Genomic DNA, 22,487 nt, shown 5'->3' on the forward strand with positions numbered 1-22,487 from the left:
ACGTAATCAGACTCCTGTTTACGCGTCTACTTTTTCCTTCTTTGCACGCGAAAATTTATGTACAATTTGCTGAAAATTTGGTTGTGTTATACAGCTCACCCAAGCTAAAACCTCTGGAATACTTGAAGGTACACTAAAGAGAAGAATGTTTTCTTGCAATAGTCAATTTCTGTGGTGCTAAATGCATCACCCTTGTTTCGAGAATACACTTGAGCTAGAAAATGCGCGAAAAGAAAACGTGAGTGGAGATTGCACCTTGAAAATCCCACATCAAACACTGTGACGCCGTAGATTTTGACAACGTCTAGCCTTACCATGTCCCTAATGAGTGAAAACAGACTAAATCGCCCTGTGATGGGACCCCAAACCTCACATGTCAAGTTAAGGTGAAATTTCGTTCAGCTAACGTCACTAAGATACGTAAAATACTCTGAAATTCTTGACGTCATGCGCGAAGGTTTGAGCGCGCAATTTATACGTAAAACTTTGACGTTTATTTTTCTTTCCATCAAGTGACCCATGATGGTAAAAGTTCTCAGAGAGCAGTTGACGAATATTGCTTCACTACAGTGCCTCGTTAAGATTTAGGTATTCGGAAAGGTGGCTGCTTGTTATTATGGAGAAGTAGAAAGATCTGCGACTTCTTTGTATTGTCAGTACGGTCACCTTGAAGTTTCTACCTTGATATTTCTACCTTGAAGTTTCCACTTATGGTCCCTTTTTCGGGCGCAGCTTCCCACCGCACCTCCGCCGATCCCGGCAGAGGTTGCCGAAGAGAAGCGTTCTCCTCCGGACAACGACCATGATAAGACACCCAACCACTCCGAGACCGAAGAACTCCTTCCAGAAGAGCCCACTGATACGAGTGGAAAACGCCGCAGGAAGTCCCGTCGCAGGAAAAGGTCACGACGGACCTCTGAGAGTAAGTTTGTAGAGCGTGCACTCAGCCTAGAAACCTACGACCTTCGACCTTCGAATTACGCGTACGCGTAATTCGAAGGTCGTAGGTTCGATTCCTGCTCACAGTTGGTAATTTTTTCATCCACTTTTCTTTCTTCTTATTTACATTTCATTGGTTCTAATAACTTCCCCTGTACATTCCTTGGCATTACTGTCTGTTATATCTCATTTAATATTGTGTTAAAACACGGAAAAACGAGCCCTTAGGTATACACTTCTTTCCCTTATATATATATGTATATATATATATATATATATATATATATATAGGTATAACTCATCCCCTGATGAAGGGAGGTCCCCTCCCGAAACTGTTGGGAAATAAATCTATTTATCCTTGTTGACAACGCTCCCGTTGTGCCATATCCCATACCTTCACGAAGACTAACTGGCCCATTGAATTATTACTCCCACTATATATATATATATATATATATATATATATATATATATATATATATATATATTACTGTGTATTTCTTCATGAGCATTGCTTTTATCTCTTTATAAAATCTCCAGTGCCAATGGGTGGTCTTTGTGTTGCGTCTGTAAGCGTAAAAAATGGCGCCATGTTTCGATTGTACTCATGGCTGTAAATGGTGGTTGTATGACAAGGCTGCTCGTGAAACACCTAGGAAGACGAGCAGTCCCCTAGCTAATAGTCTTTGAAGTGCGGGAAAAGCCGTGTAAAACTGCTGCAGAATATGCAACTTTTTGTCGTATTAAAGCATTGTGAACAGTGAGCATGAGTGATACAGATCCGCCCCATGATGTCCCAGTAATTCTGCGGAGTATATTCACTAGCATATTCATCTTGTTTCAACTTTTTTTTATGTGAGGTGCCCATGATAGCTGCCTATCAAATATTACTACGAGAAACCGATGCTTTGTCACAGTCATTAGTGGTTCTCCTTCTAAATTGAGATTGAAGTTTTTTTAACTTCTTACGGGTGGAGGGCAATACAGCTGTCTTTGCGTGTGACAGAACCATTCCTATTTGTTTTAAAAAGTTGTTAATAATAGTTATGACGTCTTGCAATGCAATTTGAATTAACCGAACTTCCGTGCCAGATGCCCAAATGCACACATCATCTGCATATAAGGAGTATTTCAACCTAGAAGGCAGTCTTTTTGCTAAATCATCCATGACACAGTTGAAAAGAAAAGGGGCGAGTACGCTTCCTTGTGACACTCCCTGTCTTACGTCGTGTTCCGCACTGTTTCCTTCGCTTGTCTGAATGAATATTTTGCGACCTGATAAAAATTTAGATACCCACCGTAAAAACCTGCCGGGCAGTCTGAGTTCCAACATACTCAGTAGCAAATGAGTGTGACTGACCGTGCATGTCAAATGCCTTTTTGATGTCTAAGAACACTGCGACTGTCAAACTACCACTGGCGCGTTCATGCTTCACATACGTTACTATGTCCAGTATTGCATCCATTGTGCATCTCTGTTTCCTAAACCTGTTAAGTAGTTGGAGAATACACCGATTTGGTTGCACCACCACTGAAAACGCGCATCAATTATTTTTTTTATTGCCTTACATAAACAACTTGTCAGACTATTAGGGCGGAATGATTCAAGGCTCAAGGGCGTCTTAGCCGGTTTTAAGATAGGAATGCTGCGAAAAACTTTTAAGACTAGAATACAATTTCTCGCGTCCATAGAATATTGTAAATATCTAAGAGAATAGTTGTGCCTGTTGGCCCAAGATTCTTCAGCATATTTTCCGTAATGCCGACCGGTCCAGATGAAATTTTTTAGGACACCCTGCTATAGCACGTTGCATGCAGCTCACTTAACGTAAATACACGGCCTAGTTAAGGATACTGGGCGAAATAGCAAGCAATGATTTTATGGCTAGCAAGTGTGACAGAATTATCAAATAAGTCACATTGTGATGCGCCAGGCCTAGTGATAAGTAGAAAAAATTCATGTGCTACCACAACTTCCCGTTTGTCCAAGGCTACAGCAAGAGCATGAAATCAGAAGCTCTGTGGTACAGGGCCACTAAATGCTCAAATTACAAGCCGAATTTTTAAAACAGGTGTGTAGGGAAAGAGAGCATGCTGCAAAAATAACGCCAGCGTCGTTTACTTGAATTTTCTAGACGTCTGCGCATTACACTGTCGATTTTCTGAGCAATTTCGTATGCTTCTAAACTTCTGCTGCGTCGATATGCTCTTTCTAACGTCGTCTGATGGCTCTGAGATGTTCGTACTCTCCGTCGACTGCAGCATAGTCTTTTGCAATTATGACTTTTTTGTACATTTATTCGCATTATCATGTGAATTTTCAGTAAAGCTTTCAACTGTCGTAAGTTGAGTATTTCGGTTTGCTAGGCGGCACCGAAATGCTTTCTAGTTCGTCAGTTTGCTGTAGCGCTTGATGTCATTTCGCAAGTAGGGGTTATTTATAAGGATGAAAAAATGGTCACTCCCACGTGTTTTTCATTCGTTGTCCTTCCCACACCATTCACTAGATCTCGGGAACACATGCTAACATCTATGCAACTCGGGTAACTATGCCCACGGAGAAAAGTTGGGAAGCCGTCGTTTAAAACAGTCATATTGCATTTGTCTGCGGCGCACTCAACAGCGTTCCCACGTGCATCACATCGATCACTACTTCAGATTATGTTGTGCACATTAGAGTCTCCACATACAAATGAATATGAATTAGAAATATTGAAGATATTCGTTAGCTCTTCCTCTGAAATATGACTTGAAAATTGTATAGGTAAACATTATTCACTGTTATGCACTTCTCACCAAAGGATTCTTTACAAGCAACGAATTCCTGAAAGTCCGAATCACTTGAGTGAACTTGGTGAGAAGGTAGGTCCTTTCTGACTCACAGATGCACTCTGCTAGGACCATTTCGACGAGATGACTTATGTATCATGTAGATAAAAGGGCAAAAATCGTCAATTATTTCTGCCTCTTAGATGCAAAGTATTGGAAATGTATATTGGAAAGAAGTTAATGGAAGTCAGCACACTTTCTTCGAAGACTGTTGGCATCCCAATGAAATATGGAGACATTTTTATAGCGCTTATTCATGTGTTACTTGTCACTGGTTTGAGCCGGATTGTTGACACACTAGTGCTTCCAAAGGCACCAGGGTTTTTACTTCTGGCAGGTTGTTTGCTTCTGGTAGAGCAGACAAAATCGCTTTAAGTTCTGCGAAAAGCATTGGTAGAATCAATTGTTTGACTGATGCGGAGTCACGGACACCATTGAATGGTTCAGTTTCTGAGGCTTGCTGTGGATGGCGTGATGTTTCGATGATGTAGCTTGAGCGAACACTGACGCTATCGGGTCTGCTACTTTCCGGCTCAGGTCGCGTGGGCGTTCGCAGCTTCAACGCGTATGTTGGGGTACTTGAATGCACTTATCGTGAGTAATCTCTCAGGTGTGTTCTTGGTGGTTCTCTTGATGTGTTTCTCGGCTGTTGTTGCGGTGTGCGCTGAGGTGGGTGACGTACAGGATAAAGAGTTTCAAGGTTTGGAGAGGGTTCGTTGGGACGCAGTTTTCTTCCATGAATAAGCGCATGCCGACGCATTTTCACGGCAGCTCTACTTTGCGGGCAGCCTGAATATGAGGCAGCGTGATTACCTGCGCAGTTCGCACACTTAGGCTGAAGAACTGACTTGCACTCCTTATGGTGGTGTTCTTCTGAGAAGATCTCACACCGGCGTGTATTACGACCATTTTTCGCCATATGTCCGAATTCCTGGCAGTTATAGCACCGAGGTGCTGGACCAAGAAATTCTTTCTCTGGGTGACTGGGTGATCAGGTGGTCATCTCGAAAAGTCAGGATCGCTGTGTGAAGTGGACGCAACGTTACTGCTCCAGATTTCTTGCGGTAATATTTCTTTTGCAGCTACACCGATATAACCCTTATATCTCTCAAGTACTCTAGGATTTATTTGTCTGAATACTGCACAGGCGCATGCTTTACTTTCTCAACGTTCCGAGTGTATGACTCCGGGATGAAAGGCTTAACTCCAGGCTGCCTGCACTCGAAAGGATAAAAAGACGCTTTGCTGAAGCTAAGGAAGCAACGCTGACACTGAAGCTTTCATCTCTGGTCGTTCTGAATAACTGCACTTTTTTCTTTAGCAGCGCAAACTACTTCGGCTAACACTAGATCGGGGTTCACTTTCCAGAAACTAGCACCTTCAGATGTTGAACGAAAGACGACTGGGATGCCCTCTGCTCGCTTCTTCTTATACTCTACCAACGTAAATGGTTCGTCTTCACCCGTGACTTCTTCATCACTTAGGTTATAAGTCGGCGTTTTATCATGGAAAAGATTCTCTTCTAAGCAGTCCTTCTTGCTCTCAGCTTCATCGTCTTCCATTGCTGCTGGGCTCACTGAGCCATTTGGAGGTTCCGAATTAGCAAACGTGCCAATTTATGATGTTTTGTCGCGCCTGTAAGCTCCCAGGCTTTTCTTTGTGTCCTGTAGAATCACTCATGAGTGTAGACACACTTCGACCAGTATTAAGCTCGTGGCGATGTCTACCAACCACCATAGCGGTTGCGTACTAGCCGATTCTTCGACAAAGGAACTTCGTAACTGTAAGGCGTCGAGTCCTTGAAGTCTTCACCCGACGTCTTGTTGGTACACCGAGGAAGAAATGTATGTGAGAAGAATAGTCCAAGAAAAGAGCGAAATGAGCTGAAAGAGTGTTTGCACTCGACGTGTGGTCCATCGTTGTGGGTGGTGGGGAGAGTAAAGCGAAAGAGAAGTGTGTGTGGGTGGAGGAGCAACACCGCCCAGGTGTGTTGGAACATGAGAAGAGCTGGCAGCTGCTGCGGGTGAGACAGAGAGTGAGGTCAACGCAGCACTCAGCTGCGACTTGACCTATACTTGGCATCATCCCAACAATAGCGGCGGGAAGAACGCGGTGCGGCGCGTTGGTACGGGGACACGGCCGGATAGCGTTACATAGGCTAGTCAAAGACTGCTTCCCATCTAATAAAACGTTTTAGAATAGCAGAGGAACCCTGAGTGGGTCGTCAAATGCTCCAACCCATTACAAAATCTTCAGCGATAACGTTGCATCGCCTTCAGTCACAACATGAAAACAATGCACAAAATTCCTTGGAAGTGTGTAGCGAGTGCGCTTCTCAGAAGAATGACGAACGGTGAAATAGCGAATGCCTCCGTACTACACAATGATTATGATTTATGCCAATTACGACTTATCCACCCTGCGAGTGTCTCAAAGGCTCTGAAAGGTCGCTCTTCGAGCTTTCACTGTGACTCTGCTGTGGGTTCAGCGCAGGCCTGGTGGTGTTTTAATCAAAGAGCTTGAAGCGTTTATTCTTTGCCATCACCAGTCTACGAAGCAGCTCTAAAACAGCAGATTTTGAAGTACAATGTAAAAATTAATCCCCAACAATTATTTAAATTGTTGTCTCTTGCAAAGATATCACACAGCGAGTATTGTTGAAAATGTTTTTTTTTTCCTCTCTTAACGTCAAAATATACGGCGTGCTCTTTTCACGAATACTCAAAGGCTTGTCATGCAGTGCTGAATGATAAATGTAAAAAAAAACCTCATCTGAGAAATTTGAGTTCAAGAACCAGGAACCTCTCCCACAACGAAAAAATGTGATCACTTTATTTGGCCAAGAATTCGAAGTAGTCACAAACACGAAACACAAGAAAAACATATCATGGTTTGTTGTGATTGATAAGTCGGGTTTAACGTCCCAAAACCACCATATGATTGTGAGAGGCGCCGTAGTGGAGGGCTCCAGAAATTTTGACCACCTAGGGTCACGTGCACTCAAATCTGAACACACGGGCCTACCACAATTTCGCCTCTATAGGAAATGAGCATATCATGATTTGAAATTATAAAGAGAAAATAGAACACAGTGAAAATTTGCTAAGATCAGTGAAACTAAGAGGCTTTCGCAGAATTCGATTGTGAATAATTAACACGCGCTATACAGCAGCTACGAGTCGTAAAGCGACTAGGGCCGCGAACACCCCCTTAGTACTCGTCTAGAGTTTTAGACCAGAAGCAATCAGTGCCATCGCTAAACTGTGTCAACACATTGGAAACCCTGAAGAGTATCTCACGGACAGGAAAATGGTGATTCGATCCCACTGCATAAAAAGGGACTAAAAAATAGCTCGCGCTATAAAACAATCACATTTACACTTCGTATTAGCAAAGTACAGCTCAAACTATTGCACAAAAGGTCTCACACGTGGACAGAGATCGCTGCAGGTCAAGCAAGTTTCAGATGGAGGCACTGCACGCGACCACATTGAAATACATGAGATTTGTAATAAAAGCCTTTTAAATATGCCTAAGCACTTTACGTACCATTTCACAGGAATGCTTTTGAGCTTTAGTTCTGGTTTGAGCCCCCCCCCCCCCCCCTTCCCGAGTTTTGTTCTAAAAGGAACATATGCAAAGGACCGGAAGTTCTTGTTGATACCGCCGCTGTTGACCTGGACGACGATAAGGATGATCTTCACATTGTTGTGGAACTAGTATATTTCTTGATTTGATTGATTGATATGTAGAGTTTAAAGTCTCGAAACTACCATATGATTATGAGAGACGCCGTAGTGGAGGGCTCCGGAAATTTCGACCACCTGGGGTTCTTTAACGTGCGCTCAAATCTAAGCATATGGGCCTACAACGTTTCCGCCTCCATCAGAAACGCAGCCGCCGCAGCCGGGATTTGATCCCGCGACCTGCGGGCTAGCAGCCGTGTACCTTAGCCACTAGACCAACGCGGCGGGGTGAACTAGTATATTTCTAGTATTGCACAGTGAATATCTCGGAAATACTATGTACCACTAAAGAGAAAAACAATTTTTATCATATTAGTAAACTACTCATTTATTATACCATCATCAGTAAACAAAAGAAGCGCAGTAAACAAGAAAATAAAAACCTATTTCTACGGAGTGAACGATGACGAGTGGGTGAAGCTGAGTTGTGGTGCACTTACTGTCTACGCTGAAGTCGGCGACTAGTATAAAGGATTTGTGCTTGTAGGCGTTTTATACGATCCTGTCACAATCATGATGGATAGTAGTCTACTGTTAGGCCTTTTTTTGTGTGTGTGTCACGTATGCTACTGTACGCTACCCGAGCATTACCGCATATATTAGACAGTTATAGTTTTCTGTTAGCGTGATAGCGGAGGTTAAGGGAATTACGTTAACGCGCAGCAAACGTTCGTTGCAGACAGTGTCTTATAGCTTAGCGGGATAGCGTTTACGTGGTTTACGTGCCCCAGCTGGGACTGTGGCGCCACCTATTGGATGGTTAATGAGGTAAAGAACACTGAAAAGGAAAAGAAAACGAAATCGCTTGCCTATGCCACCGCAGTTAGCATTGTAACAAGTTTAATTTAATAATAATAAAAGTAAATAAATATTAACCACGCACAAAACATTAAAACATTTGAGTTGCTGATTTGTTTACATTGATCTTTTAGTTAGGCCTAGACGCGTTCGCAAAAAAAACTACGCCAGCTTATCCGAAATACTCGGTCTTCGAAGCTAACTGAAGGCAAGTGAAGCCATTTAAACAGTCGTTTGCTGCGATCAAAGTGAATTTTTCATCAACTACGCCAAAATCACTTCTAAGCGGACAGCCGAGAGCACCGCCATGTTGTACATACATTACGTGCTCCTACGCTAACACGGTAACATAAAATCTGAAAACAAGCACGAGTGTGGTAAGCGGTACGGGTAACGTGCGTATCTGCGCACGCGCACTGCAATTCCACTATCATGGTACGCCCGGTATCCCGGTAAACCCGGTATACTATAACCCCCGTATGCACAAACGCTCCTCGACTCGAATTCGATCCTTCACTTGACTGAGTTGAGCACTGCGCCGCTGCTCGACTGAAATTGACGCTGTGCTTCTCAAGAATTGCTGCAGAATATTGCCGATATGCAGTGACTTGGTCTGCAAAGAGACGGCGCTGCCATCGAGTTTTTCAAGTCGAGGAGAGCTCTTGAGTGAAGGAGCGTTTGTGAATACGGAGGTAACTGTCAAGTGTAGCCGTGGCAGCGGTCAACGGAAAGGCCTCGCACTTACAGTGCTTCGCTTCGAAAAAGTGGGGGGCGAAACCCCTTAAAAATTTCCGCAGCAATAGCCATGACGTCATGAAATATTGGGGATATCAACTAAAGCCTACGTAGTTTTCAAGCGGTAGAAATGAAGTAAAATACCCTTTGAGGTTGTCGCAGACCCCGCATACTAAATTTCATAAAATTTCGTTTCACGAGTGTCGTCGGTATATGAGAAAACGCTTTTGAAATCGGTGACATCACGTAAGATAATTTGTGCGTGAAATATAAAATTGAAGATATTTCCTCCATTTTTGGTTTCGCAAAATATTTCCGTGAAATTAACTATAGTGGGGTGTAAAGGATATGATTTCTCAATCTGTATCTCCATTGTCTCGCTTTCATTTTCCTTTGATGAATACGCTGCGCTCTCATTCGCAGGCGCAGCGAAAAGTCCCCGCGATGGCGTGAAGGAAGTCGTGACGGCTGAAGGCGACGACGTGGCCCACGACGCCGAACTGCTCGTCGCCGTCGAGCGACTCATCAAGCCTTCTCCCAGCGCGCTCCCACCCACCCCTCCACCAGCCGGGGTCGAAGACATCGCCGGCGTCCGCAAGCGCTCGCCAATCACGGCGACTCTTCACTGGCAGGAGCCGTTGTTCTGCGCCCAAGGCACCAAGAAGGTCGAAGTGGACGATCTGCCCCCGAAGGCCACTGCGAGCCCGTTCCCGCCCGCCTAAGGGATCGACTGCGCAGCTTGGGCGCGAGGAACCGTCATCGGTCGGGATCGGCAGCCCCAACGAAATTAGAGTTTCATGTTTTTCTACTCTGCCTCATTCATATATTCGTGCCAATTACACCCCCCAACCTCCAAAAAAAATCTAGTATGTTTCCTATATACCCTCCATTTAACACCTGACTGGCCATTTAATTTTTACACGTGTCCTGTTAGGCATAGTTCTACGAGAAAGCGGCAAGTACACTCTAAGCCAAAAATGGCCAAAATGGGAGCAACGGCTGTTTTTACTCCTTCAGACCGACTGTTACTCTCCGAAAAGACCAAGCGGAACAAGATGGCCGACTTGTTCGAGAATGGGGGAGCAACTGTATTCATCTTAAGTTTGTAAGGGAGCAACAGAAGGAGGAACCGCTGTAAATGCTCTCGTCACGCAACGGTTACTCCCCGGCAGGACACCGCACACAAATATGCATGCCGCCCACATTGATATTCATGGGCCAGATTATTGTTTGTTCTGTGTGCCAAACTTAACCAAACCAAAACAGTGATTCATTTTAGCATCCGCAGATAATAAAATAGCAGCGCTGGCTGAACACAGAAGGCCTGAGAATACAGTACGGCAAATACCTAACACACGCAGCAGCAGAATGGAGAGTTGGCACGTCAAAGCGGACCGAACGCCGAGAGACGTGCAAAACAACGATAAAAAAAAGCCTAGACACGACGTTCTTCCACGAAGTAAGGGCGTCAAAGTAGATCAAGCACCGAAACACGTGCATAAGGAGCCCCCCCCCCCCCCCCCCCGCCCAGATATATCGGAGAAGAAAAAAAAAAGCGGACCCAGACGCGCTTCTCATCAGCCATACACTTAGTAGCACGCTTCACCGTGTAGTTTGAGGGCAGAATGACAAATCTGCGCCATCTGCGCCCGCACGACAAGTGTGGCGCTAGTGTAGCAAACGATGTAAGTTACAAAGTAATTTTTATTCAGTGTTTATGTTGACTAGCTTTAAATAAAAATTACACTCAACTTTTTATATCTATTTATGAGTTTTAGTGTACCTCAGTTTTTTTTTATAATTGTATTAGGAGAACACACTGAAATTATTGCGCTGACGCCTGTGCTGCCACTGCTCGACGTTTTTTTTTTTTTCGGCGCAACTAGGTTCGCGTTCGCACTACTTACTCTTTTTCATATGGTCTGTGGTTAGCGAGCACATGGACGTGCGGGCTTGTGAGCTATGTTCTGATCGTGTGTGTGTGTCGCAGATTTGCGTTTCTACCTATTCGTGATGAAGGTTAGTGTATATTTATCTTTATGGAGCGCGAAGTAGTTGTGGATTTTGCTGCTGGGTGGAACAAACACATCGTAAACACGTCTTCAGCTATCTGCAAGCCTGTTCGCTCGTCGGACAAAGGACTGTGCATACATCAGCGTGCAGGTGAGTGGCATTTCCAGCAACATTTAATGCTCTTACAATACATTGTTGAGTGGTTCCGCTATTGAAAGAGAAATGATTTGCTCTTATTCACCGTATCCATTGCTAGCCGTATCGGACTAAATTACCTCTATTACCGCCTGCATACCCTCTTGCTTCCCCTGTCACCACTGCAGTGCCAGTGTACTTTTGCAGTTAAAAGTTCATTTCCGCAACACTACCTCGCTTGAAAAAACATTGGGGCAGGGTTGTAGCTGCATTCATACTGGCACTTTTCTACCATTGGCTTTATGTACTGTTAACGGCTGAGTGTTGGGGCCTTGGGCCGCATTTTTTAGAGATGTAAAGTGTATGTAAATCAGTAAGTGAACAAATCATTGTCGCATCACTTCACTGGCATAGCCAGGCGGTTGCGCACAGAATTTTTTTAGGCCGGGCGTAGGGAGCCCAAATTGACGACCATATTCGCTTGCCCGGCCTATTCAGATAAGCGGACCCCCCCCCCCTCCCCGCACGCCTAAAAAAAAAATCTGCCCACATCACTGCGTCACTTGCTTCACCTCTGGGCTGAACGTACTATTTTATAAGCGCACCATCGAGCGCGCAGTTTACATATTGACAGAACAATTGGAGGAGGAATGACCCAAATCAGATTTCTTTAGTGATGCAAAACCTTAGCAAAACTGAATATTGTAAAAGACAATCATAAATGCTGTATGTTCTCGTTAGCGCTGTCATTATTCTGCATCATGAAATCTTTATGCGCTGTGAAAACTTGGCATGCCGTTGAAGTCGCATATCGACGTTAATACCAATCGACGAAAATTTCGACAACCTCAATAACGCCGTTTGGGATTTGCCGCATGCACATAATTAGGCTGATTCCCACTTGGCTGTTCTTAACCTGACTTCACTGCTACCAAATTAAACAATATTTGATGCATGTCTTTTACTTTTTTTCAGGGATATGACACAAATTTGGTTATACTGCAGATAAAGATGCTCCCAACGATGCTAAAGTACAGAAACAAGTGAATTTTGGTAAGTGCAGACTTTTTGTACTACGTATATGAAAGCATCGCTTTTTAGGGGCAAACTGTGCATGTGTTGGCCAGAGAATAGTTCATTATGCCACATGGTTACACTGGCACTGACAATTCGACATGGCTCCGCTGGCCCGTGTGTGTGCTCACACTGTTACCATTAAGATAAAATGTTTATGTTTTCATTGCAGGGATTGCTGTTTGTACTAGAAAGCCAACTGCCAAGATTTGTTTACGCTGCTGCTCCTAAAAGTATGCTTTCCCTATTTACATGGATTTTGGCTTGCACAAAGCATAACACTTGGGCCTAGATTCACAAAGCTGTCCATGCGCAGGCCTTCATAACAGTGTTTCTTGACTTGCCTTTACCCTGTTTTCTGCAGATGTTTCGTGGGTTTAAAAGTGCCACAGCATGTTGACCTCCCCCACTCTGAAATATTCGCGTTCAAAGTTCCGCAAGAGTGGGCTTAACTTTCTTGTGCACCTCTTTGCTAGTCCAAGATACTGAAGTGTTATGCTCTTACTAGAGGTGGCAGTGTTTCTAATGTTTGTATTTCCATCACATTGACCAAGTATGCGATCTTGGCTTGACTGGTAGCACATCCTCAACAAATGTCTTTGTGGCACATGTAGAAGGCAGTACAAAATAAATAGGCAGACATTCACGCCGGGAGCTAACTTCTAATAATGCTTTTTTTTTTTTGGAAACCATGGTGTGCTTATTCCAATTTGTCTAACAAGCAGTAACCTGTTTGGCTGTGAACCAACAAGACGTTGAACTAATAAAAGCTTCACATCTTGTTGCTCTCAAATATATATGTATTGGCAAGCTATCTGTGACACTGTCAAACAAAGAATCAGAATATCTGTGCGTGCCTTAAGATATATTGCTTCGTTTACGTATCTCGTGGCTGTGACTCGTCAACCGAGTGAACAAATGCACCCTAGTTTTCTAAATTTAAAGCATTTTTTGAAGGTAGCACGGTCTACATTCATTTGTCTATAGTTTTGTCCAGCCGTTTGCGTCAGGTACAAAGAAATATACTGAAGATTATCATGTAGCCTCTGCAAATGGTTGCTTTCAAGCAGGCTTTGCATGCTTGGCTTGTGCCTACAGGTATTGCACAATTCAAGACGCAGCAGCGTATGATAGAACAGTAGAATCGAGAGCAACTATGTGCACGAGCTAAATAAGTATTTTAACATGAGCGGACAGTACGTGTTATTTGCCACACACATGACCTCATTTAGAATGCCCATTGGTGAATGGGCTCATAGAAATGTCACTCAGCTGTGTATAGGAAACAAGTTAACTGAACCTAAGGGTATCTTTAGCTACTACAAATATGCCTTGTTGAGGTGCTGCACATTTTCGTCCAGAATATTGCTGTCTGAGACATCATGTGAAGAGCGTCTACCACATCAGCATTTATATGGCTTGCCAAGTAACGTTTGGCCGAACCTTCCTGTTTTTCACATTTCGTTTTGCAGTAGACATTCTAGAATGTAAGCGCTGCTGCAGTGTGTGTGACTCATTGTTATGAATTGATTCTGGCATGTTTAACCTCACACTTCTATTTTTTTTCTTGCAGCAATGAGATGCTCCACATATGCCTGTGGTGACGTTCTGCTGCGCTAGCCTGATGGAAACACCAGCTGCGAAACTTGAGTTCTTCAGAATTGGAGAAGTTGCCCTTCTCTGACCAATGATGACACAGACTGCCCTATGCTAGAAATTCAAGATTGTTTTTCCACGGATGACGCAGAAAACCTTTGATGTATTATGGTGTTTGTTTAGTGCTGGCTGTGGTGTGGCGAAGTCTACTTTTACGTGTGGTCAAACGTCGCCTCATAAAAAGAACAATAAAGCTTTTATTTTCCTTTCAATATTGTCCACTTTTTGTGTTAGAAGCACCCAAGCAGTGCTCTTCCAAGGAGCTCTCGCCATGTGTTAAGCGTGTGACAAGCATACTCGAGATAAATACTCATTTCCCCAAGGAGTAACTGGAAGCATGTGCAGTTGGTTTTCAGAGAGTAACTGCGAACACGTGGGAGGAACGGTAAAGAGTAACTGTTGCTCTTAGATGAGCAACTGGTGGGAGTAATGGTTGGTCGGCAGGGAGCAACTGGTGGGAGTAACTGTTGGTCTGCAGGGAGGAACTGGAGGGAGTAACTGTTCATCCCCCGAAGGAGGAACTGACAGGAGAGCAACGGTTCCTCCCTCTGCAGTTACTCCTTTTAGGAGAGTAATGGGAGTGGCAATGCAATTGCTTCCTGAAAGGAGCAACCCCTATACCCCTGTTGCTCCGTTTTGGCTTAGAGTGGTGATGTCATTGCGCTCAGAGGATCACCGCATTTTTATGTCTGGTGGTCGACGGCAACACCCACTTCATGGCTGATTCCCAAAGGTGAGTTGCGCCAGACTCAACCAACCAACAAACCACTACTAAAATATCCTGGGTCACTCTAACCATGCCATCAGTTTACCGCACGATGGCCACCCTGTGAAGTCAGTTGAAGTGTGCAGTGTCTATTCAAATGCTCTGTTTTGTTTGTTTGTTTTTCACAATGAAAGCTGTTACGACGCCGTAGTTGCCCGCGCGGTCGCTATGCCATTCGTAAGCACTTTTGCGAAAAGAGAAAAAAAAACTCGTAAAAGGCTATAAAAAGTCAATAGGATTTTAACCAGAGTCCCCTACACGCCAATGCAGTTTTCTACCACTGAGCCATACAGTTATCGTTTTTCTTTAATGCCTCGCCGAGACACACTGGTGCTTAAAACTCCATTGCACTTTGACCCTGGGCTGGCAATCGGGGAAATGAATCACACTAATATGAATACCGAAAAGTTTTTAGAAACAGCCTCACATAATTCGAATTGCGTAACGAGGGGGTTATCGAAAGTCACAACCCATTGCAAAATCTTCCGGTGTAATTCTTCTTTGTCCTCAGCTAATGCACCCGAAATTGCACTATAAAGCCCGTGCAGGTGTACCCTGCAAGTTCGATTGTATCATCATCATCGTCAGCCAGATTACGCCCATTGCAGGACAAAGGCCTCTTCCATGTTCCACCCGTCAACTCGGTCCCTTGCTTGCTGCTGCCAATTTATACCCGAAAATTTCCCAATTTAATCTGCCCACCTAACTTCCTCTCTGCGCTTCACCAGCTTGCCTTATCGCGGAATCCAGTCAGTAACCCTTAATGACCAGTGTTTAAAAGGAACTCATAAATGCCGCTCTTGCAGCTTTCCTTGCGACTAGACTATGTCTTCCGCGCAAGCCTGGTTTCCTTTTTTTTACTTTGTAACACTCCTGCTTTCACAGCTCTCGGCAAAGTGAGGATACGGATGAATTAAGAATAAAGTGTGATAAGAGCCTGCGCTTACAGTCGGCGAGGCTATGTGAGCACACTTGGAGAAGCAACAGCACTGAACTGACATTACGCATGCAGTACAATTCCGCCAGCAATTGCGCCCACGTGATGATGAACCGGCTCCAGTGTACATGGTCCTTGCACTGGCGACGTCGCAAGCGGTCTGCCCAAACTTCGAAAAGCAAGAAAAGCGATCGGTGGGCCACACAGAGCACAGCCTTTCACTTCAGCCTGTTTTACAAGCAAGTGATTTTGCCCAAAGAGTAGAGCGGCAGTCGTCGCACGAGCCCAAAAGCAGTTTTTTTTTTCAGGGTGTTTGCTAGTGACTGCGGTTGACATCGGCAGAGTGAGAAAAACTCACTCCGCGCATAGCGTCAACCCAAGTCAACCAATGGGGGAACAGTCAAGGAGCACGTGCTCTTCTTTACACGGCTCTGCAGAAGCAGAGCAGAGTAAAGAAGAGCAGACAAGTTTCTTGCACGAGTAATTTTGCCCTTTTGTGTTTTTGTCGAATCATGGCCTCAACATAGGTCCCGACAGGGGAAAGCTACGACACTCGGCACGCGCAGTTCGCAGCATGTACGTTGTGGTTTTGTCTTCTTTACTGCTCTGACCATCCGTGTACGAAAAGTTTGCAGTTTTCTTCATTTGAATAGTAAGGTACCCTGACGACAACAGATGTCACCGCCTTCACAAACCCACATTATCGATAGGTCCGCCGAGGACTGCTTGTCGGCCCAGACAGCACATCAGCACCTTGAGGCATTCGTGAACAGAAGCCACTGAAGGCCCCGCGAGAGGTTAAAACTACAAAAACCAGATATTTCTTTGCCTTTTCTATAAACAAATGCATGAGCGCCACACCAGACGTTTGCTGTCAAAAAAAAAAAATGTCTGAAACACAAATTACCGTGACTAAGGATAGAGTTCTCTTTTGCTCTTTTGTACTCTGATACCAAATATTTCCATCAGGCGAAGTTTAGTCACGTCAAAATTTATCACCTAAGTAGAAAGCTTGTGACACCCGAAACACAAGCTAACCATACCAAGTAAATTTGGAGAAACGACAACCGCGCTTCGCGCACATCCCAGAACCATCACTGCACATCGCCGAAGCGCGCACCGCTCAATGCGATACCATGTGAAACTAAGCTTCGTCCGCGCGCCCTGCTGCCACCTCATCGCCGCGACCATTACCGCTCAGTAGCTCTCATAGGCGTCGAACTTACCGAAGAGAAAATTTTTTAGTTTTTTTTTTCTGCAACATCTGTGTTTGCTACAGACCCATGCTAAACGAACGATAGTGAAACAAAGCTGTGTTTGTACCTCCTGGCACTATTAGAAGCTAACCTGTACGTGATTAAGGAAGGAAGGAACAGGAATCCAAGAGGACTAGTTTGCTACCTTTCGCGGGAGAGATGGGTATGGGAGAGTTCAAGATAGGTAAAGAGAGCGAGAGGAGAGAGTACGCACACGAGGTCACACATCAATGTGATAATAGCCTGGTGACTTTATAATCACCGGTGCAAGTCTTGATAATTGTTGGCGTTTAACGCTAAAAAACCACCTTATGACTATGAGAGACGCGTTGAGTGCGGCTGTCGCGGCCGGTATTCAATACCGTGACCTGCAGTTCATCAGCCGAGAACCTTAGCCACTGCACACAGGTGCAAGTATGTTGCACCGGCAAGTTTGCTTTTATTAGTGTGTACTGTAAAAGCATCTCTACCCGTGCGAGTTCGTGTTAGATAATGAATCACACTAGTTTCATAAAACGCGCCACGTGATTCCGCAACGGAAGGCACACATAACCATCTTAGGGCTGGCCAGACCTGGTTTTGATACCCTTGTGGGAACGTTCAACTTTGAAGGGACTCTAAAGACCTCAAAAAGTCATTATGAAAAAGTATGTGTTCTCTTTATATATATATATATATATATATCGCCCTCTACAGACAGGTGATTTAGCACTTGGTCCTTAGTGAAATAATTGCGTTGATGTTAAACAGAGTTTCACTATAACTGCATTGCATGTGGCTGCTATGAATGGTGTTCTACAACAGAGCCTGCATTGAGCCTTGAAGTGACGCTATCGGAGATAACCCTCACGATTAATAATTTAAGAAACAATGGGACAATAAAGAAAGCGCTCATGCGCTTAACCACAAGGTGGACCACTAAATGCGTGACATTTATTTTTATAGTTATCTCACTATGGCTTGAGAGCAGCTTTTTGAGTTGGGTGTGCAGTACACAGAATTTCGTGATTAACGCATTTACCTCTGCAAGTAATTCTAAATCGAAGCGCAAGGGGCGTTCCGGTGGACGACACGTATACCTATAAAACGTAGCTATACTCTACAAAAGTGGTACGCTCCTACTCGCCCATTGAAATTGCTCTTCCTCGCATTCGCACTTTAATTTTAAAACATTTATATGTATACAAGATTTATGTTTCTGCGATTTCATGTATTTCCCTTTTGAGACACTAAACCGTCATTTTAAAGAGCCTGATGCTCTACGCAGTAGACGGGCCGGTGGCATGCCCGTCCGAAGCGTGTTGACGCAGCCCGTTCCTCCTGTGTTGGCCCAGCACGGAACGGTACTCCCACGGGATGTAGCCCAGGTTCCGCGGGAAGCGCTTCCGCGAAGCCGGCAACACTTCCGTGGTCGGGCACTCGTCGCACCCGAACCCAGCAGCGCTAGGGTGTCGAGGTAGAGCGAGTACAGCACCTGCACGCTCGGCCCCCTCGGTGAAGTTTAGATTGTCTGCACCGTATGAGCTGGCCCCGGCTTCCATACTATTTGCTGCCCCATGGCTGTCTCCAACGCCCACCGAGCTGCCTTCTTGGAACGTAAGATTCCTGTCTCTTGAAATGCCCGGCTCGTCTCCTGCAGAGACACGTAAATTCTCAGTGTTGAATGAGCTGAAAATAAAGCAAGAACAGCAAACACACATTGCTTAATGGAGCACTGACATCAAATTTACTGATGCCAAGATTTTTCCGTCAGCGAGTACCTATACACCCCGTAGCAGCAATTCGCGACCTAAAACGCAACTGAGGGATGAATGACTATCGCATTTATTGATTTTTATCACTGTTGTCTAGCACTATTCAAAACGGCCTGAAATCCCGCCATTTATAGTACTGGGAGCACCAGCAGTGGCGATACCTCGTGGTCACCTCCAGATCACGCCACAGCTGACCACTTCTCTACAGAAAAGAATGACGTCAAGCTCAGCTGCTCCACAAAGATTTCGTCTGCTAGGCGGACACATTCAGTCGTGCTTTGTCAGCTGCATTGTTGCCGTCACCGTACATAGTGTCGACTCGGGTTCAATATGATATTCTGGAAAACGACCCGCGATTCGCGACGTCGCGAATTATTTTTGTTTCGGTCAACCTTTTGCAGAACAGTGAGTAATGGACGCCGTTTCAAGCAGCCCTGCGGAGGTGCCCGAGGATGCACGCTTCAGCCATGTTCGCTCGTGCGTCTCAGTTAGCTATACTTGTGTGTTTCGACGTGCAAAGCATTCAGGTATACGCAGCGGGGTCAACACAATATAGCTATCGCGAACGAGCATCAGCAGAGAAATAGAACACGTTTCCTGCTTGCCAGGTTATTTTTTGCGCCTCCAGATAGCCCCATCTATCCAACTTCTCGCGGTTAACACAGCATTACACTTTTACGTGGACGCGAAGTCTACAGATTAACTAAAATTCAACTATACCTGCATGTTACTTGTTAGCAATGATACCTGAGTATACGCTGTTCCACTTTTGATAGCTTGTGGTTGCGTTGATGTGTAACGCATACGTAATATGAAAGGACACCCTCATTGCGCTTTTTCTGTGCTTCGAACTAGACGACTGCAACTCACCTGCAGCTCACAACGATTTCCTAACATGCTGACCGACAAGCCCACATTTGATTATGCCCTTTTTTTCGCCGTTATTTTCAATGTGGTTTTTTTTCTTGATAATTTCACTAATTAATTCAAACCGGTGCGACAAAGATTAGACGAGTCGAGCGAGTGCATTTCTGCGCTTCGGCGCCAGTCGGTGCCACGATAAGAACACTCGGATCATACACGTCATCACTACTAGGGCATCCTCACTCAGGATGGTATTTGCGGAATGTATCACACTGAACACGTAGTACTAATGTCGATGTCGCAGGGCAGTCTATTTTCTGCTTTTTCTCCTTAGCTTTTCTATGCTGTTTGACATCGAATTAAAAAAACCTCCACGCCGTGGATGCTGTTTAAATTTGGCCAAGAAGATTTTTGTATACCAAGCGATCGAATGACGGGCACATCTCGATCTTGAAATTTGTTGTCAGTGCTCCTTTAAATTATGAGTGCGTAATGTAGACAAATACTGAGACAGGGACAAGCACCTTCTACCGACTGAAAGTTTAATCTAACAGCTGTAACAAATATGTACCGACAAATAAAGATTATGTAGGAACAAAGAAGAGCATACCAAAAAAACAGTAAAAATCTATAAAACATAACTGTACATAACGTAAACATAAAGTACATAACGCTTGTACTGCGTCTGCAACTGCCCTTAGTCCTTGCCTACGTTATGCGCTCGTATTTCAAGCAATCACAATTCACGAACACGCCTTATCGGCCATTTGCCAAACATGTACGCTTTTAAAATTCGTACACAGTAGCATTACTTCCGATGTACTTCTTTCACTAACGCTTTGATCCGCACGACGCTTGATCCGGTCGACTTGACGCAGTTTCTCTGGATGGTGTACAATACCCGAGTGGATGCTCTTGATACGAGCTTTCATGTACACGATCGTGAAGATCGTTTGAAGTAAAACTCGTATAAAGGGCATCCATTAGCTATTGGTCGGGCTCCATGTTCTCCAAGATTAATGTTCTTGAGTTTCGGAGGTTTTGGTAGATTGATATGTGGGGTTTAACGTCCCAAAACTACCATCTGATTACGAGAGACGTCGTAGAGTAGGGCTTCGGAAATTTTGACCACCTGGAGTTTTTTAACGTGCACCTAAATCTAAGCACACGGGCCTACAGTATTTTCACATCCATCGAAACTGCAGCTGCCGTAGCCGGGATTTGATGCTACGACCTGCGGGTCAGCAGTCGAGTGCCTTCGCCACTAGACCACCGCGGTGGGGTGCTGTTTCGGAGGGTGATTTTTTGGAGTTTATTTTGTAAGATGCAAATTCGGCGTGTGTCGGTGTTTATTTTTGTAAATATCATATTCTTCTATATTCCGTGTTTAAATTGCATTGTACGTTTTCGCAATGTCTGCCTATTTATACCTATTTTTTATGAAAATACGTTGCAATTTCGTTTTTTTATCTTTTCATACTTTTTTACCCTTCCGTTCAATAACGCTGCTAATAAAGCTGTGATATGCACGGCTGTGAACTCACCAAGGTGTATTGTATTCTTGGGGGAGCTCGAGCTGATAAAGCTGCTTCTTGTGAACTCACCAAGGTGTATTCTTGGGGGAGCTCGAGCTGATAAAGCTGCTTCTCCCAGCCTCACTCTTATTCTTGATGAAAAATAAAAAGCTTGTTTATATTATTAACAACAATATTATTATTATTATTATTATTATTATTATTATTATTATTATTATTATTATTATTATTATTATTATTATTATTATTATTATTATTATTATTATTATTATTATTATTATTACTTCACCTTGATCTTCCGGACTCTTGCTCCTTGGTCTGGTCCTATCCTGCCCTCTGGTGCCAATCTCAGCACCATCAGCGTTGTCCACAGGCATGTCAGGCGCGGCATTTTCTTTAGTGACTTCGAGTCCATCCGCAGTGGGTTGCAGTGCCCCTTTGCGACCATCCTCGAACAACTGTGACGTGAAGAAAGCATGATGAAAAATATGTCGCGTGAATATATTACGCAACACACCAACGGAAACACTGCGAAAAGAAATTATGGGGGCTGAGTGATATAAATGTTATAGGTTGACGACAACACTACGTAGTGTCAACGATTGTTTTCCTTCTGCTGATATCCAGCACCGCCGACAGAACGCGACTTACTTACAGTCGTCCTACCTTTTCTGAAAGGCAGCTGAAGTACTTTAAAAAGAATTGTTATTTGAGTTCCCTTTTGAGTACTTTCACAGTGGTTTTCACATTCAGCTGGCATCTAACTCCCAATACTCACTCCAAATAATTATTTTTTTGCAAAAGCGTTGAGGGGCTCGGACCACAGAACTTCCTTGGATGCTGAGCGAACGTGGTGGCGCCATCTCCGGCATGGCGCGCGTGATCTACAAAAGCAGCCCTGTAAAATCATGAGCTCCGGTACCGGCGTGCAGGCGGAGTTGGTCATGGAGGCCACGGTTTATATTCAACCTAGGCTTCTTCGAATAGACGGAAGAGTAAAGTAAGATCGCCGCGTCCACCAAAAGAAAGGACACACCCCCTGCGACGTGATGTTTTCGATTGCGGTGGCAGCGTGCTCGTCCGAAGTTGTGGCACGGGATTCAAAAGCTCTGATCTGAGTTCCAGAGCTGCATCTTGCCGGTACTTAACTACGGAGCAGAAACCTCGCGGCTTACAAAGAGGGTTCAGCTTATCTGAGGATCACGCAGCGAGCAATGAAAGGAAAATGGTATGTGTAACCTTAAGAGACAAGGAGAGAGCAGAGTAGATTAGGGAACATACCGGGGTTAAGGATATTATAGTTGAAATTAAGAAGAGGAAATGGACATGGGCCGGGCATGTACCGCGCAGACAGGATTAGCGCTGGTCATCAGGGTAACTAACTAGAATCCCAGAGAAGGCAAACGGGTTAAGGGGAAACTGAAAGTTAGATGGGCAGATGAGATCAAGA

The 22,487-nt window shown here is 44.4% G+C and overlaps 2 protein-coding genes across 5 annotated transcripts in view; one reads left to right on the top strand and one right to left on the bottom strand.

Annotated features, from left to right (window-relative positions):
- The window catches only part of LOC119184211 (signal peptide peptidase-like 2A), a 70,591-nt gene extending 60,223 nt beyond the window's left edge, over positions 1–10,368 (top strand). For all 4 annotated transcript variants that reach the window (XM_075888551.1, XM_075888550.1, XM_075888553.1 and 1 more), the window contains 2 exons: positions 733–922; positions 9,471–10,368. In XM_075888551.1, the coding sequence (XP_075744666.1) occupies positions 733–922; positions 9,471–9,769 (489 nt within the window). In that variant the 3' untranslated portion in view covers positions 9,770–10,368. The remainder of the gene's footprint in view (positions 1–732; positions 923–9,470) is intronic.
- Positions 10,369–17,293: 6,925 nt separating this feature from the next.
- The window catches only part of LOC119184355 (uncharacterized), a 32,443-nt gene continuing 27,249 nt past the window's right edge, over positions 17,294–22,487 (bottom strand). The window contains exons 13-14 of the transcript XR_012894425.1: positions 21,327–21,495; positions 17,294–18,517 (exon numbers count right to left, since the gene is read on the bottom strand). The gene's annotated coding sequence lies outside the window, so the exon portion shown is untranslated. The remainder of the gene's footprint in view (positions 18,518–21,326; positions 21,496–22,487) is intronic.

This window comes from Rhipicephalus microplus, chromosome 3 (genome assembly GCF_043290135.1).
Source record: "Rhipicephalus microplus isolate Deutch F79 chromosome 3, USDA_Rmic, whole genome shotgun sequence".
In the NCBI taxonomy this organism is placed as follows: domain Eukaryota; kingdom Metazoa; phylum Arthropoda; class Arachnida; order Ixodida; family Ixodidae; genus Rhipicephalus; species Rhipicephalus microplus.